Genomic DNA, 18,196 nt, shown 5'->3' on the forward strand with positions numbered 1-18,196 from the left:
GATAAATAGCAAGATAATGAAACGAGAATAAGATATAATTAATGATAAGGATATATAATTAATTTATTTAGTATATTGATGCATTATTCTTTCCTCTGTATACGTCCACTAAAACTCTCATTAAAACATTAATATTTAAATGCAACAACTAAAATTACATTTAAATTACAGATGCGTCTTTACTAAGTTATAACGGACAGTAAGCAATTACAGGTCTGCAATTATGTAACAATGCATTCGCGCTCATTATGTTTTCAATTGGCAATCATTGACGATTTCTCTTTTCTCTTTTTGGTCAAATTCGTTTTTTCATCATGTGATCGTCGGACGGGTCCCTCGGGTCCGTTCGGGCTCAGCCTGTATTTACCATAAACGACCCAATTGCCAATCCAACAGTTAATAGCTAACCAGAATCGATTGCAAACGGCCGACTGATAAGGTTCCCGGGTATCAGGCGGGTATATGCGCGAGCAAGGTATTGGCGCCGGTAATCTTGTGCGAGCTAGCTGGCGACCTCGAAGTTGCGCTCGGCCGGTGCGAACCAGCTTGCCCGTCGTGCTACCCCATTCCAAAGATTTACCAGTCTCCGGTTATGTTTGATGCACCATTATGTTTTCGATTACGGTAGGTTAGTTGCATCGGTAACGTCATCTCTGTCGTCAGCAACACGCCACCGACACGTCAAAGCTGGGGAGACACGTAATTGTTCGCCACGCGTTCGCCGACGCACGCGACGATGCGGTGGAGAACGCTCGATGGACACTTGTCATCGTATCACGAAGAGACACCTTTTTTTCTCTCTTCGGTTACACGTTTCTAGCACGAATAGTAATTAATAATTGCTGAATATTATGCGCGAAGTGTTGGAACTGATGCTCAAGATAAGCTTGAATATTTCGAAATTGTTTTTTCCCTAGATTTCCAATCGTTCTGTATAATGTAAAATAATATATCGATATCAATAATAAATATTGAATACAATGTATTTAATGTACTAAAGATAATCTTTAATTTTCGGATCTCTTAAATCTCATTATTCTTTTTTTTTAATATACTACATTCTAACATAGATATAAAAATAGTATTCTTATTATTTCCAATATTAATACTAATATTTGATGATAATATGATGGTATAATTTAATGCGATATACATCAGTATTAAATTATTAATAATAATAGATAATGAAGGATGTTCTTACGTCGACAATATCGTCATTCGACTGGTAATAATCGGTCGAATATACGTTATTCATACAGACGGTACACCGAGCGCAGATAAATTGTGGTTGGTAAAAGATAAGAAGCTGGTAAAGTCGACGTGGAGGATATTTTTGTAGCAGCAAAGCAGAAATGGCAGAAGCTAGTTCTCACTATACTTCTATGCATATGATTATTGTAACGTCGGTTGCGTACACAGACACAAATAATAAATTCCGATTAAACAATGTAACTCTAAGTGAATTATACGTACATATTTGCCTAAAGCAGTTTTTAAGGATATTGAAGTATACTAAATAAAAATTATTAAACTTAAAATAAAATATTTCTTATAATTTATACTTCATATATGTATATAATCAAGAAATAGAAAATGGAATTAATGAAGGGAAAACGAAATTAATTATGTACAATGTAGATTTTGATACATATATTTATTTACAAGTATTAATATAAACATTAGTATATACTCGAATAATAAAATTTAATATAAAATTGATCAATTCACCTACGTTTCCTTAAAGATAAATCTATATAATATTTTATCGGCAGTAAAGGAAACGAGAGTGGTTAAAAAAATTAATACTATGCAATAATTAATACTAATCAATAAGAAACTATAAAATATATGTACAAGATTTCATTTTTCTATTTTTATTGTAAATAAGTATATATAAAATTGTTATTTTTTATGCTAAGGATATAACGATAATTACATAATTGGAAATGCATAATTGAAATAATTTTATATAATATTTGCAAAATAGATAATTTTATTCAATATCGTATTATATATATTTTTTATAGAAACATATATAAATAATACTAAGAATATCAATGTCTATGAGTTAGGACGGCGGAGTTGTGCTATCAGATCGAAGTTGCGATGGTGCAGCTTCACTGTACGCGATGTCGAAGACGCTTTTTTTCTCGAGAAGCTGCTGATGGCGTAGACGACTGCCGCTTTGAAACGGCAATGCATTCTCAGAATGCAGATCATCCTCGGATTGTTCGTATTGCGACCGACACGGTTGTATCTCGAGGGATCTTTCTGGGGATAACTGCGGCGACGGATGCGGCGCCGGGGGTGGATGAAGATAGAATGGCGGTGGTATTCTCTCGTATTTGTATTCCGAGTGCTGCTGCAGACGATGCTGCGTGTCCAAAGTGGAGACCGGTGGTGTTCTGGCGAATATCTGAATCGTCGGGTCCTCCTTGAGGTTGCCCTCGGCCTTTCTTAATTCTCGCCCTTGACGCACGATAGCCTTCAACTGCTCGGATTCGACGTTCACCAGAGGTTTGACCTTGCGTCTAGTACGCGGCGTTATCTCTGGCGTTTTGCGCTCCATAGTTAACTTTTCTCTTTGCTTCGTCGTTTGCTTCAAACCCCTACTTACCCAGCGCGGTAACTGTTCCTCGTCATCCGCCGCTTTCCTCTCCAATCTCTTCTTCTCCGCCTCCTCGCGTTTCTTATTGTACCAAGCCATGTACTTCGATTGCGTTTTACTCACATCGATTTCGCCAGTTTTTGGGAAAATTGTAGATTTCTTGTCTGTCTTAAATTTTGATTTGGGTATCTGCTGTTTCTGGCGATGCTCTTCATCTCTTTGTGATGATTGCTTCTGCGATTCTCTTGTCTGCTCTTCTAAATTACCCTCGGTAAATTTGCGAGATCGACGCTGAGAATAACTCGGCGTCGTTTTTTCTTCTGATTTATCAGGAACACGTTTTCTCTCTCCGGGAGAAGGCTTTGGTCGCTCAGGTTTCTTTCCCTTCTTTGCGACACGTTCGGAAGATATAGTTTTCGCAATATATTTTTCCGGAGTTAATAATATGTCACTTTTCTTACTTTTTATTTTGTCTATTTCAATGTTTTCAGTTATTGTTTTATTTTCTTTTAGACCTACTTGCTCAGACTTTCTTGAAGGCAATCTAGTTTTACTTTTATTATCTTGTTTCACAGATTCGGAAACTTTTTCGATCTTTTTACGAGGTGTAGCAATCTCGCTTTTAGATTCCACATTTTCCTTTGTTACCAAAATGTCATTGTTAATATTTTCTTTTGACATGCCATTTAATTCTTTAATATTTAGAGTCATGGGAATTATATCTTGAATTGTCGTCAATAAATTTTTTATTTCTGATTTTATATCATTTTCTTCAATTTCAATTTCAGTTTTTGATTCGAAATCTTTGTCTGCTATATCTTTATCACTTCCGTCTGTTAAAAGAGATATGGTCGAAATGCTTTTATCATCGGAGAAAATATTTTCAGATATAGCAGCGATGTCTGTATTTTCTTTTAATTCACTCGTCGCTTCGCTTGTGATCGAATCTTCTGTCTTTTCAATTTCATCGAGCGACAAGTTGCTGTCGGTATCTTCTTCTGGTTCGATTCCTGTTCTCGCATCTCCATCCTTGAACGTTCTTACCCCAGATATTCCCGCTATTTCAATGCTTTCTTGCTGCTGCCACTTTTGCCGATGGCGCGGGGTATCATAGGGTCTCGTGGTCAGCGTTGTTTTCCTGGAAACATCACTGGATGAGTCGCTCTCCTCCGAAACATCGATTGTATCATCAATAAAGTTGCTAAAAATTGGAACGCTTACGTCTGCTTGCTGCTCTCCTTTGTCTCGCGGTTCTACGACTGCTGCGCTCTCAGAGATTATCACAAAACTCTCCGTTCTGTCTGGCTCACTGACAATTGGCTCTTGCAGATCCGAATCTTTCGACAAGTGTTTCTGTTCGATAGAAGGTTCCTTATCAATTATTTGTTTTAATTCTTCATCAGATCTTTCTTTTAATGCAGATATTTCTTCTGTTGTTTTCTCAGATTCTTCGAGAAATGATTCTTCTTTCTCTTGTTCATGCTCGACTTGTAATTGTTTTTCAATAGTTTTTATTTTAGAAGTAGTATCCATTAAAGACGTAAGAAGCTCGTCTTCATCAAGTTTTTCCTTTTTTGTCTCGTGAAGATCAGGTATTTTTTGAGGGGATACGTGGGATTCTTTCTCAGTTTTATGACTTTCAATTTCTGTCTTCGTGATTAGATCGTCGCTTAAATGCTCCAATTCGTCTTTATCAGAAGTTTTTTTTATAACATCTGATAGTTCGGTGGGCTCAGATTGAGTCAGATCGCGATCTGATTTTGACGCTTCGTCACTATTTTCGTCAATGTACAATATATCATCATCGATTGAAAATGCTCTCTGAGAACCATTTAAATTTCGAGTATCGTCTGTAAAAGATTGACTGACATCAAATGGTTCTTCAGACGCTTCAGTTGTCGATTCTTCCCTTTTCTCGGCGTCAAATTCCTGAGTTATATGTTCTTTTGATTTTTCTACGTCATGTGAATCCTCTTTTTCTTTTTGCATGAATTCTTCTATCATCTTTTGTCCGACATCTATTGCAACTTTCGTCAAAGAAATTTCCTCTTCAATACGTTTCTTTGATTCAGGACTTAACTCTTCTCTCTGATCACTTTCAGTTTTATGTAATTCTACAATTTCGTCTTTTTCGCTTGAATATAATACCTGCTTGGCATCTTTAATATCTTTTGAATCTTTTTCTATTTCTGATTTTAATGAAATAATATCATATAATTCATTGCGCGTATGTTCTTTTTCTTCTATACGTTTCTCTAATGCATTCGCTTCTTCGCTCGCAGTCTCTTCGGCATCTTTTAATCTTTGTATTTCATGTAATTCTTTTTCCAGTATAACTTCCTTCTTTTCTGTAATTTCCTTTTCAGTTTTATAGAAAGATTCTTCTGCTGCTTCCTTGTGCTTTCCGGACATATAAGCTGTTCGTTTTTCAACGGCGCTTTTTCCATTAGGCAGTTTTTCTCTTTGATGTTCTTCTAATGTTTCTAGAGCAAGAGAATCCGTAGGTATTGTTTTTTTGCTGCTATCTTCCTCTTTATTAGAGGCTTCAAATAATTCAGATTGCTTTTCGCTTGCGATGTCTAATATTTTCTCACTTTTGCGTTGCATATCTTCCAAATTTTGAAGAATTGTGAGATCTTCAACAGTTTCCTTTAACGTCAAATGTTCTTTGTCAAAATCATGAGATATACCTTGTTCATTTTCAATTACAGTAGCGGCTTCCTTCAAACTCATGTGCTCTTTGTCAAAATCGTGGTACGCATTTTGTCTACTACCATTTATCTCATTATCAACGGCAGTTTGCATTTGATACTCCAGTTTCTTTATCTGTGGTTCCACTGTGAAATCATCAGAAAATTGTTGTATTATTTCGATATCTCCGTTCGCAATGTCTTTCCTTTCCAGGTTTCTGCCCATCGTTGAATGAAGCGCGCATGGCTGATCGATGTCTCTTGTCTCCGGTTTTGTCACAAAGTCATCAGAGAATCTCTCGCTCACGTGATCTAGCCTCTGTTTCGATTTTCGTTGAAACGCGTGATTTGATGCGACCTCTGAAGACTCCGTGCTCTTCTTGTCGAAGTCCCGACTGAACGAGTCCTTTTTGCCATTCATACGATCGGAACTTGTACTCGTACTCAGTTCCTCCGACACATGAACATGCTCCTTACGACCAATCGCTGCTAATTTTTGCGTACGCGACGTTACTTTGGCAGTTTTCTCAATCTTCGACCTGGTTTCTTTACTCGCGGCACTTCTGCGCTTCTCGAACTCTTGATCCTGTTGTATGATTTGCTTCTTGCGTTCCTTACGTTCAATCGGCGTTTGCCTCTTCACCTTTGCATGGCTACTTGGCTGTTTGTGCTTCGCGGTTTCTTGACGAGGAGCCAACTTCGATTTCTCCTGTTTTTCAAACGCGTCCTCGTACTCGGAACTGCCGGCACTCATCCTCTGCGGCTGCTGATACTTAAATTTTTCTTTCTTCGTCTCTTTCGATATACTCGGAGAAGTCTCAAATCGTTTGTGCTTCTTTACGTCTTCCGCTTTCTTCGATATACTCTGATCCGAATCTTTCTTGAAGTCCTTCGACGTTCTCGATTTCTCCTGACTCGTACTTTCAGATCCGGTTTGCGGTACCTTTTTATCAGCGAGTTTACTCAGCTTCTTCGTTAGCATCGTGATTTCTCTCTCTAAAACTCGAAAGCTAGGTTTTATCACTGATTCTACCTTCTTTTGCTTTTTTATTCTACTTTCTTTCCTGGAACTCTTCTTCTCCGTCGTTTCGCGAAAATATTTTCCGTTATCGATACTTATTTCCGGAGACTCCGGAGAGGACAAGCTCTTCGCTCTTTTCTCGTCGGAAAATTTCTCATGTTGCTTATCTATTTCCGTCGACGAGGAGGAACCGTTTTTCTCGTCGCCCAATACTTTATATCCAATACTGCTCTCTTCGCTGTATTGTTGACAAGTTTTCGCTGACTTTCTTGCTTCCTCGTGATAAGTGCTTCCATTCTCGTCGAGAGAATCCGAGATCTCTCGCAGCACTTCAGGCTGCAAGGATATCTTTCGTCCCTCCTTCACGTCTTGCACTTTCTTTCTTAAGATGTTCAGTCGTTTATCAAAGCACGGGCCTTCCTCTTCCTCGATGGGTGTTTTCATCCATAAAGTCCGCGTTCTCAAATCGCCCTCGCCGTGGCGTTTCTTCATCTTTTTTCGATTTCGAATATCCTCATCGGATTCGTCGTTGTCACTTCTGCTTCGGACATGCCGTTCCGTTTGTGTCGTAGCGACTCTGTCAGTCTGCGTCGCAATTGCCACTTGCCCGGGAAGACTTTGAGTCTCTAAGTAACTTGCAGTATCTATCATTACGCCACCAGCGTGCCTAGATTCCCTCTCTAATAGTAACCTCGTCAAGAGAACGTTCTGCCTCGCCAGCTCGAGATCGTGAACCGTGTACGTTTGCTCTGTCATGGTTTGCGCTTGATCTTTGACGATCGACGGTCTGTCTTTGGGCGATACTCTGGGCACGCCTGTCGAGATCTCTTGACGACGACCCTGCCGTATCTGCGACTCCGCGTCTGCGTTTTGCATCGCGTATTCGTCGTCCATCGCCAGCTTTTGCATACCGGACTCCAATTCTTCCGCGCGTCGACGTCTAACGTCCAGTTCTTCCGGCAGAAGGAGAATCTCCTGTTTGTGCTGATATAAATTTCTCGAGCGTTGATGAGAGTCGATGGTGCGCACCACCTCGGCTTCCTGCATCGGCAGCTCGTGCCGCGCCTTCTGGTCCTGTATGAATCGCTGCAGAAGTACATCCTTGCCGTCCACTATAAAAGTAGGATAATGACGACGTTGACTTCTGTCCTCCACTTGTCCCCGCGTTACTAATTGCAGCACCTCTGCGTTACCCTCGCGATAAAAATGTTGCTCTCTTATCGCCATCTCATTTAACTCAGGATCGACAAATCTGTAACAGGATAACATGCGATGTATTATTAATCTTTTGTTCTAATTGGGAGAAATTATTGCTTATTGCAATTATATCTTTTAAAAATTTTGATTTTAAAAGAGGAAATAATTATAAAATAGACATTATAGGGAAATTTATGAAAATAAACGCGTTCTACCTTTGTCTGTAAGTTTGACGCTGAATATCCGAGCCACGCTCGATTTCGTGTCGTTGCAAGGAATCTGCATCCGTGGCATCGTAATCTCTAGCCTTTCTCTCCTCGACATCCTCCACATACATTCTCTCTTGTTCTTCAAATCTCCTCCTCCTCGAAGGATCGTAAGCCGGTCCGTCACGTAGTCTTAATGACTCGATATTCGCTTGGTCGATTGGAGGACGTTCCGAAATGTACACAACGTCACCAGGAAGTGACGCTAAGCCACCGTTCTTTGTGTTTCGACGATTGAATTGCCAGTTTCTTCGAGTTGGATCCGCGCTCCAAGCTTGCTTCCTTCCATTCGGTGCAATTACTGTTTCATATATCGCTCTTGTCAATAAATCACATTTTTTTTGTATATAGAGGTAATTTTTTAAATTATAAAACACGTGAAACTAGATGTGATTATAATATTTAAAGAAATTATTTTAAAGAGAATGTATTTGAACGTTTGAAAATGAAATAGTTGACAAATTACTGTTGATCGCAGCCATTGGTTTCCGATAAAGATGCCGTTTCGGTCGACCATCGGATCGAGCAATAAGCGTTTCCGACGAATAAACTCTGCGCTTTCTGGGTGCCATGTAAAATGGGCAGCCTGGGCAGATACAGCAGATGATGAGCGCCGCGATAGCCAGCAACATTAGCAGGCCCAGAATAATCAGTAACCAAAAGAGTAGTTTATTCTCCGCTTTGTACACAGTCTGAAAAAGAACCCTGATTTCTCATTCTTCTAAAATAGAAAATTACCAACTGAGATAAAAGAAAAATTATGATTTATAGCAAGACTACTCAATAAAATTTAAGACGAGGCAATCTAAACCTTGAAATAAATAAAATAATGATAAAACATTGTATTCTGCTTTAAAATTTGCATATCCATATGCTTCGTTTTACCAAATTATTTTCCAAATTTTTCTATTCCACAATAAACGATTTATTACACGTATAGAAAGGAAAATATTTTCTAATATATCTAAGATTGTCTAAAAAAATAAATTAATAATTAATTTAATTAAAAGATAAGTTAATAAGTAATACAATTTTTACGAAACGTGAATCAAGTAATATAATTCTGAATAAAAGTGATGTGTCACGCGATAAAATTAACGAATGTGGGCAATTAGCGTCTACTCACTACTTCCTCGTGAACATTGCTGATCGTTTTGTTTACATAGGTCCCCGCGCTATCTCCCCCATCGTGAATTACTCCATCGATTGGAACTTTCGTGGTAGTCCCGTAATACGTCATAGACCCATTGGGCGCAGTACCTGCGCCGCCGATGATGCCCACCCCATTCGCGGCTAATGTGTTGCGAATTTTTTCCACGTCTACCAGAGGGGTACCGATTTCGGTTTGTTCAACGCGGGCTATCACGATCGTTCTAAAGAAAAGCAATATGAAAGATTAACAATTTGTTAGTGTTAATTTTAATTTTCTTAATTTTTATTAGTCGATTTGAAAGGAATAACTCTTAAATAATTATAAACGTTTTCTTGACATTTAAATTTACTTTTCTTGAAATGCGAAAACGATAAATTTTACTATAGTTTCTATCAACCTTTTCCCTGCCGCTGGAACAGTATTGCTTGTTACGCCGGTTTTATTATCCGATTCGTAAGGACGTGTATCCAGTACGGTAACTCGTCCACCAGTGATAGTGGCTAATGTCTCCGAGGTTTTCGTTAAATTTGGACGTTCTCCCGGTATCACAAACATCATTATGCGAGCTTCCATAGCAGTACCTCTGACGATGGAGATCTCAGTCTCACTTGCGAGATGAGGTACACCTAGAACATCGCGTGAATGAAAAAAAGAACAGAGTATAGTAAAGAATATCTTTTTATTTTATCAAAATTTCTACGAAATTCCTAATCTTTGTCTACGATTTATTTTGCTGAACTACATTTATCATATGACTATTCACCAAGATCATAGGCCCTGGCAGTTAAAGAGTATAAGATATCGGGTTCCGCTCGTTTTCTTCGATGTCTTTTTATCTCGCCGACTTGGCGTTTTAATTCGGTTTCGTCCGAAACACTTTCCGTTAAATTTGTCATATCCGGGGATACTGTTGTTCTTCTCACAATCTCTCGTATTATGTGTTCTGCTTGAAGATTTTGTATCCCTTTGTGTAATTTCTTCGGAAAATTATCATAGACACTTTGTTTCTTTCGCCTGAATTTCGTGATAGGCGATCGCAACGTCAGTTCTCCGGTAATCTCATTCAAATAAAATTTATTTTCATAATTTCCGTGAATCAGTTCATAACGAATCTCGTTGTTTGGTGATTCGGCATCAGCATCGGTAGCCTACACGCATTAATTAAAACAGTTTTTTTTTCACAGAAATATTAAGTATATATTTTATAATTGAAAATCTTACAAATAAAATTTTTAAAACGAAAATATAAAAAATATCGAAATTTACCTTTATAATGGCAGCTGTGGAAAAATTCGTCAAATCGGAATTTAACGTAAATTCGTAGGCACTTTTTTCGAAAACCGGCGCGTTATCATTTACGTCCAGCAAATTCACTATCAAAGGTACTATACCCGTGTTACCTTTACCGTTTTCGTCGCGCGCATTTACAGTTAATTGCAGCTGCGCTGCCATTTCACGGTCCAAAGACGATCCCATTGCGACCGTGATTAATCCCGTATCGGCGTCTATCGCGAAAGCGTCGCTTCCTCGTCCTGTTATGCCTGTATATCGAATACTGCCAAAAAGCCCGGTATCTTTGTCGGTTGCATGCACCTGTCAGTAAAATCGTTTTTTCCCCGAATTAATATATAACGCGTCAAATTGTTAACTATATCGAATATACTATCGATTGTTTATTCTTATTATATTTATTTAAAAGAAGCATTATATTATATATATTACTTGAATCACCCGTGTTCCAGCGGTAATATTTTCGGATAATGTAACTTCATAAAATTCTTCTTCAAAGACTGGTGGATTATCATTAACATCTTGTATAAATATTGTGACCGTTGCTGATGCTGATAAATTTGTCGCTGGACCAACTTCTTGAGCAATAATCTATAATCAGCAATAATTAAATATTTATTTAAAAATTTGAACAGTATTTGATTATTAATGCTTATTGATAAAATTAATTTTACTTATTTTAAATGTTTTTAAATAATAGAAACATAAAAATAATATAATACAATCGAAACGATAAAATGTAATCATTTTATCTATTATTTTTGCATTAAGAATACCTTAAAAGTATTTAATAAATTTCATTTATTTAGGTATACCTTAAAAGATAAACTCTCGTACATCTCGTAATCTATGAGAGCGTTGTCTCGCACCGTGAGAATAAAATCCGTCGTTCGTTCAGCAACAGGAGGATTTATTTCGAAAGTACCATTGTTATTCTGTAGCTTTAATGCGAAAACACCAGCCTTACCGATGTCTTCATCGCGGATTTTAGTCAAATATTGCTCGGGGAACATTATCACGGAACCTGGTTCCAAATTCTCTGGTATCGATGCAACGTAGCTACAAATAGTATAAATCAAAGTATAAGTAAATATTATAAACATTTAACGAGACAATACGATAAAAAATTGTGCTCTTAGTTACGAATTACGAATAATGTAATACGATCGAGTATTGGAAAATTAAAGAAAGCGTAATGATGCCACATAATTTGTAAAATATATGAAGGCATAATGATATTAAAGTCACGATTTTATTAGTCAGAGGTTAATCATGAAAAGACATTGCCCTGACTCTTACGTGCTCGTTACTAAAATCATCGGGTACCAACTTATCATTCTCAAAATATGGCGGGTTGTTGCCTGGTTCTCCAAGGAGGAAACCGACATCAACGACCGTCGCCTGAGCCGGCGGCTCGTCTCTAGATCTTCGTATTTCCTCAGCGACAACGGTGAGCACAACCGGAGCGCCAACGTGAGTAATTTTCGTGAGCTCCTCTAAAGGCTTAGCGAGAATAATCTCACCTAAACACACCATTGATCAATATTTTATTCAACTTAATTACCTTTCATACTGATAACATATATTAATAATTATTAAAAATATTTATTAAAAATGGTTGCTGTTGCATGACTCGATATATAATATCATAAATTAAGCAGCTATAACAAAAACCGTTGTGATTATTAGACCTATTCGTTAAAACTTTATACATTTTTACTTAAAATATTGTTTTCTCCAAAATTATCTTTAGGTATCTTTCGCAACATTAATTTATTACATTACGCATGTCTCGCATCGTACAACATGTCTCTCATGTCCGTTACTTCTGTGTTAGGCGATTCGTTATTTCTAGGAGAACCACTGTAGTGATGCTATATAGACTATTTTTAATATGAATAAAACATTGCGGAGATAATAGACGCGAATTCCCTTATCCTTGTTACTTCTCCGTCTCGGCTCGTACCGTACACGCACGCTGACCGGCAATAATTTTACATAATGTACCCGCGGAATCGACTTAAGAAATCGTTCGCAGCGACGGATGAATGTGTACACCACTGGATGTAGGTGGAACCCCCACACGCAAGGAGTCGTAGTACGTATCGCATGCTCCTTGCTGTGGAATGATAAGCATCGCAGGTTGAAAAGCAGAGAGTGACCCCTGAGAACGATCGATACTTGGCCGTAGACTGTCCAGACTTATTCCAGACCACCTTCGGCTCCTTCTGTTTACTCCGCGCCAATTTTTCGCGCTCTTACCTGACTTACTTGGGCTTCTATGAAAAATCTGATATTCCGCGAACACGATGATAGATAACAAGAGTTTCGTTGGCATTATTTTTCATTCGTGTTTAAAGTTGTCTTTACTTTAAAAAAAAATTATTAGGTAATTTTACGAAATTAATCTTATTTATTAATCAAATTCTATTTACTTATGTTAAAACTATTCTGTTTTATTCTATCTGTAGATTCTTAATGAAATTATTCGCATACTTTTTGCTTTCTTACGTCATTATTTAGTCATCATATTAGAGTACATTTTTAAATATGAAATTTTTATGAGCATCAAGATTTTACGTTTGCTGTGATTTTGTCTGAGACTTTTGTAAAAAAAAAAAAAAATAAAGAATGCGCGCGTGAATCAGTGAAGACAAGCATACACGTGATTTCTTCCGCGGACTTTACGTGAAAGGTGGAATAAATTGCTTCGCTATCAAGAAATGGAAGATCGACATCAGCGAAACGGTAGCGAACAAATTTCCCTGCTTAATCATTGTCGAGCGCTTTTCGCGGAATGAGGTCAGCCTTGTGTATCAAAGGAGAATATGAATCAACGCCGTTACTTTTTCCCTCCGTCGAGATTGTCAAGTGGAAACGACGCGTGACGCGCGATAGATCGGAGAATTAGCGATGACTCAACTCGTCGAGTAAATTAATTACACGTTAGAAGTCTGGTTTGCATCTGCGCGATAGGAGAAGTCCTTTAAACCTTGAGCGCGTTCAACTCGCGTAGCATAATTGGAACGCACGCAACCAAGGATTCGGAATAAAATGTAGCACAGTCGACGACGAAACTACTTTCTCCTCATTTTCTTGACTTTCCGTCGAGCTGCGCGAGACGTTGAAAGTACAACAGTTTTTCTCACCGGTTGTTTCTGAAATGTTGAAAAAAGGTATGAAAGGGTTGCCCTCGGACACCAGGCCGTACGTGATTTCACGCGGGTTTCCCTTATCTCCATCTTCCGCGCGGACTCGTAATATTACGTCCCCCTACAAATGACACAAATGATTTAGAGCAGTTACTGTGACTGAATAATAATAATAGAAAGCCAGCATATCACGTTTTTGCCGATAGTTATATAGAATGTAAAATAGAGCACTTGAAATATTTTTTTTTTTTTATGCGGACAACTAAATTAAAGCAAATTGAACAGCGATATATTTAACTTACGATTTGCACAGAATTATTAAGTCTGGTTAAAGGGGGTGCTTGGGTAAATATTGGCGGCACGTCCTGTACATCTTGCACGATGACGACGATATTCAGTCCTGCGATATTCCTGGTGTCCTTTCCGGGTTCCGTGTAAGGATCCTACTTGGAAATATATTGTATCAGTGACGCGCTCACGTACGTATTTTATGTTTATTGACAATTATGCGTACCGTCGCGTAAATGGTGAGGGTGTACATCGATTGCGTCTCGAAGTCCAACTCCCCGATCAGCGTAATGATCCCGCGCGTTTGCGTGGCTGTTTGTCGTTGCCGAATAGTGAAAAGTTCTTTCGGTTGCTAAAACAACGTCACACCTTTATATTAAACACCTAATTTGCGCGAATTACAAAGTAACCGTTAAACGCGTACCCATAATTCGATGTAAACTGGTTTGCCGCTCCAAGAGTTCGCTTGTACGAGAATGTAATCTAATTCCCTGCCTGGTTTAGCATCCTGTTAATACGTTTTTGCGATTAATTCTCAATGTTACGCGTTGCGTAATAATTGAATTTGCGCTTATGCTGATGTATTACACCGGGATAATTAATGACGTGCCAAAGTAGCTTGTAGAGCATTACACCTCTAAGGTCGGAATAATTACGTCACGCGCTAATTAACGTTGTTAGAAGCGCCATTGATAATTACATACCTCAGGTATCATTATCAGGGAAGGAATGTGAGGGAATATTTTATCACGCGAGGTCGTGGCGTTCGTTGCGGAAATGGTAGCCTGCATCGAATTTGAGTCTCCCTTAGTGTCCCGAACCCTGACGGCGAAATCGTGAAGGCGTCCCGGCATAAGGCGTTTCGTTAAAATTACATTAGCCTGGCAGACTTTGTTGTACAACGTGCACGGCAAGTTGTCGATTCTTACGACGGGTGTAATTGTTGCTGCGAACGAAATGTAGAATTAATTATTTCGATTCCTGACTATTGGTCGTATTTTAGAATAACTAATCGATATTTATAGCTATATTTCTTTTTTCCTTTTTAATTACCGGTTATTTCAAACACGAGAGGAAAATCCGCATCCTGATCGGTGGCGCGTAATCGAAAGATCACGGAATCGATTTCGGCATCCGCTGGAACTAATACCAATCCCATATCCGTGGATGTATCGAAACGTGGTCGTGCACCTTTGCTCCAACCGCAAACGAGCCCCAAATAAACCCACGCTTTTAACCATGCTCCTACGAGGGGCATTCTAAAAGAAGAAAGAGGCCTTTCTTATGCCTGTAAGGCAATGAGCATAAGGTATAAGACATTTAGAAGGAGAGGGCGTCGAACCTATACTTTGTAAAGTCCAAAGTTAAATATAAAGTAACAGCAAATCGACAAATACTATATCGCTATAATCTACATATAATCGACATTAATAATAAGCGAAAAGATGGCGAGTTTTGATACAATGGTATAGATATCGATTTTATGATCATGAAATGAGGCCGTGAGTACTCATTGTCGCGTCTCAAAACAATAGAATAATCGTATAAGTGGAATCTGTTCTAATTTCCTAATAATATAATAATAATTATGTATCAAGTCATAATTTAATACATGCAATCTAATACAGTTTATCAAATTAAATTTTGATAAATTTTTTTACTTGAATTGAATAAGAGATATATACAATACGATTTAAATAAAAAGATTTATTAATATGTATTTAAAAAAATATATATATATTTAAATATTTTAAAAACATATTAATTAAAAATGTAAAAATATATGTCAATTCAAATTTAATAAATAATTATTTTACTATAATTTGTTTATACGTAATATGTAACATTCCCTATAAATAAATTATAATAATATTTTTATATTAATTTACATAAACATATTTTTATTTATATTCTACAACGTTATATTAATTTTCTATCATTTTTGGAACACTCTATAACATATATGACTTTATTATTATCGTGGATAAGATTATTTCGTTAGAAATTTTTGTTTATGTATGTCAGTATAACATACGATTGTTAAAGTGAATGTGGAAATGTGGGTCATCAAATAGTCGTATATAACAGAACTAGATTATATTGTTGTATCCGGTACATCTGTGTTTCTGTAGACACAGAAACTTTATGATGACACATTTTACTTATCAGATGTATTCTTTTCTCCAACAAATGCGCAAAATATATAACCGTGATATAAAGTTCTTTATATGCAGGTTATATTAAAGACAGTAAATTTTTTGAAAACGCTTTCTTTGAATAATTCTTTCCCCCAAAAAATTTTAGTTTTCTACATATAATTTTCTACCACCTTAATTATATTTTCGTTTCAAGATAAGAAAAATAAAATGGGGAAATTAATTAAAAATGAAAAGATCTAAAACGTGTCTAAAGAATTATCAATGCGTGACTACTAAATAAGTATCCAACGTACAGATAAACGGGTCAAATTGTTCGATGGTCGCTGATCGATCGTTTTGTCTGTTCCCTTTTGAGCGTTTAATTCGATAAAAACGTGTGTCTATATTCGAGTATCTCCAATACTGACAGTCACGTGTTTTTCTTTTCAAAACTTTTCTTCTTTAAATGTATCACGTTTTAATTATTGAAGCATTGCCGTTTAAAAGTGATACGTTAAACGCACGATATAGAGTTTATTTATTATTTAACTGTAGAGTCACTTATATTATTCTATATATACATGTATATAATTTTATTAGACTTTTTTTCCTATCGAGAATATTCATTTCTACCCATACAATGTGCACTCTATTCCTATCTGCAACGGATATGCTCTGTCAATGTCTCATGCCTTGACATTGCATAAATATTCTATGGTGTAGCGAACGTAAGACATTCAATGGAATATTCAGTATCGACTCTGTACGTAGATCTGTAGTAAGTCTCGTTTGTATAACGATGAAGTGGGCTTTAACCTGTCCACGCGCACATTGTCTTACTATATTTTCGCCGGTCAGTGTCCACGCCAAGACGATCGATAGGCTTTTCCTTTTTCACAACCTGTGTCGGCATTGTTGGATACTTAGAATCGATACTTATCCGTGGACGCGATTGAAAATCCACGTGAACCTTTGTCAGTCTTATAAATATATAATAAATAAATTCATGCTCGATTTATATTGTGTACCGCGAAATTTCAGTGCACGTGAGGAATGTCGATATATCTTGTCGATTCAGCATCGACATTTCCGTCATACATATACAATACCGATATCTCATTGCAAATTAATAGAAAAGTCATTAACCTTCTATTACTTTCTAATGATATTTTCCGCGAAATTGTATTAGGAAAACAATTACTTGTCGGCTTTAAAATTTTTATTATAAAATAGTACTACATCAAAAGAGAGTGGTAGAGAAAAAAGTTATTAATGTAATAATATTGCATTCAATGTTTAATATATGATATATTTCTTTTAAATGTGGAGTCTACAAACAATTTTTCATTTTATAACAAAGATTAAAAAGTGTTCTGCATTGATGATTTATTTTTTCTGTGACTGAGAAATAAACAATGTCATTGTATTTCATATCGCATTGAGACTCAACAATATAATTGTAAAATCTACACTATGAAAATGGCATTGCTATTAAAAGTTTGCGAACTATTGTAAAAATAATTTGTGGAAGAAAATTTATATTAGAACTTATAAATATTATTGTTATTGTGTAATTTAAAACCGTAATTTAATATAAATCAAAAACTATCTAAAAGACATTAAATTTACCTGAGAACACAGATAATCACGAGATCGTTGAATAGTTCATGATTCTGCGAATACCCATTGATCACAGATCGAACGATTTTTCTGGCAGTGACACACTTATTTCCGAAACAAAAATATTTGTGATTCTTGCTTTCTTCGCGAACAATTCTCGAGAAGCTAACTCTCCTTTCGACATTTTTAACATTATATTCTCCGTCGTTCGCTTCGCTGTCACATAAGTATTTTCGCGCGTAGGTTTCGACGTTTGAGTTTGCATTATCATACGTTCATTATTCTTTTTCGGTAATCACACTTGTGAGAAGTCACTGAAGTACATGGCGAACAATTACGATTCAGAAGCAGCATTCTCGAGGATCGCGTGGAAGCACACTTCACGCGGCCGCGTACTCCGCGCGTGTGAAAGGGGTTGTACTGTTCAACCCCCCACGTTGATGCGGTTCTACAGAGTCACGTGTACGACGACCATCCCCTCCATCATAATATCGAAGCACTTAACTATCTGTAACTGATAACAGGCTCTCGAGTGTTTGCAATTGCTCAAAGCAATCAAGTAAAATAATCGTAATGCACAAATGATAATTACTTTCTTCTACTTTTTATATAAAATAATACGAATGTATATTTTTCGAAAGAGTCATGTTAGCGGTTTATAAATTTCGTAAAACTCTAAATTGAAGCAAATATTTTTAATAAAATAAATGAAATTTTCTTGTTGTAATACATAGAGTTGTAATACACACCTTAAGCAAAGTACTATAAAGTAC

The 18,196-nt window shown here is 36.9% G+C and overlaps 1 protein-coding gene across 2 annotated transcripts; it reads right to left on the bottom strand.

Annotated features, from left to right (window-relative positions):
* Positions 1–2,043: 2,043 nt before the first annotated feature.
* Positions 2,044–17,820, bottom strand: LOC105451852 (cadherin-86C). Of its 2 annotated transcripts, XM_011692557.1 has the most exons (18): positions 17,433–17,820; positions 14,719–14,924; positions 14,370–14,611; positions 14,090–14,173; positions 13,892–14,017; positions 13,680–13,820; positions 13,375–13,498; positions 11,556–11,748; positions 11,041–11,284; positions 10,658–10,816; positions 10,202–10,528; positions 9,699–10,083; positions 9,333–9,561; positions 8,909–9,155; positions 8,249–8,474; positions 7,732–8,083; positions 3,830–7,571; positions 3,626–3,746 (listed from the first exon to the last, which is right to left on the bottom strand). In XM_011692557.1, exons 2-18 carry the CDS (start codon positions 14,921–14,923, stop codon positions 3,717–3,719), a joined length of 7,056 nt encoding a protein of 2,351 aa, XP_011690859.1. In that variant the 5' UTR covers position 14,924; positions 17,433–17,820; the 3' UTR covers positions 3,626–3,716. The 2 variants fall into 2 exon arrangements, with proteins under 2 accessions (XP_011690851.1, XP_011690859.1); XM_011692549.1 differs by having other exon boundaries at positions 2,044–7,571.
* Positions 17,821–18,196: the final 376 nt, after the last annotated feature.

The sequence above is a fragment of the Wasmannia auropunctata genome, unplaced genomic scaffold (genome assembly GCF_000956235.1).
Source record: "Wasmannia auropunctata unplaced genomic scaffold, wasmannia.A_1.0 LD336106.1, whole genome shotgun sequence".
NCBI lineage: Eukaryota > Metazoa > Arthropoda > Insecta > Hymenoptera > Formicidae > Wasmannia > Wasmannia auropunctata.

What these genes read in the sequence shown, in the direction of transcription:
- LOC105451852 (XM_011692549.1), bottom strand. Translation starts at nt 14,923, where the DNA reads ATGCCCCTCGTAGGAGCATGGTTAAAAGCGTGGGTTTATTTGGGGCTC. An exon ending in TCTCGTGTTTGAAATAACCG is followed by an intron (nt 14,612 to 14,718) that starts GTAATTAAAAAG and finishes TTTCGTTCGCAG; the next exon opens with CAACAATTACACCCGTCGTA. An exon ending in GTTCCAGCGGCAGGGAAAAG is followed by an intron (nt 9,156 to 9,332) that starts GTTGATAGAAAC and finishes GCTTTTCTTTAG; the next exon opens with AACGATCGTGATAGCCCGCG.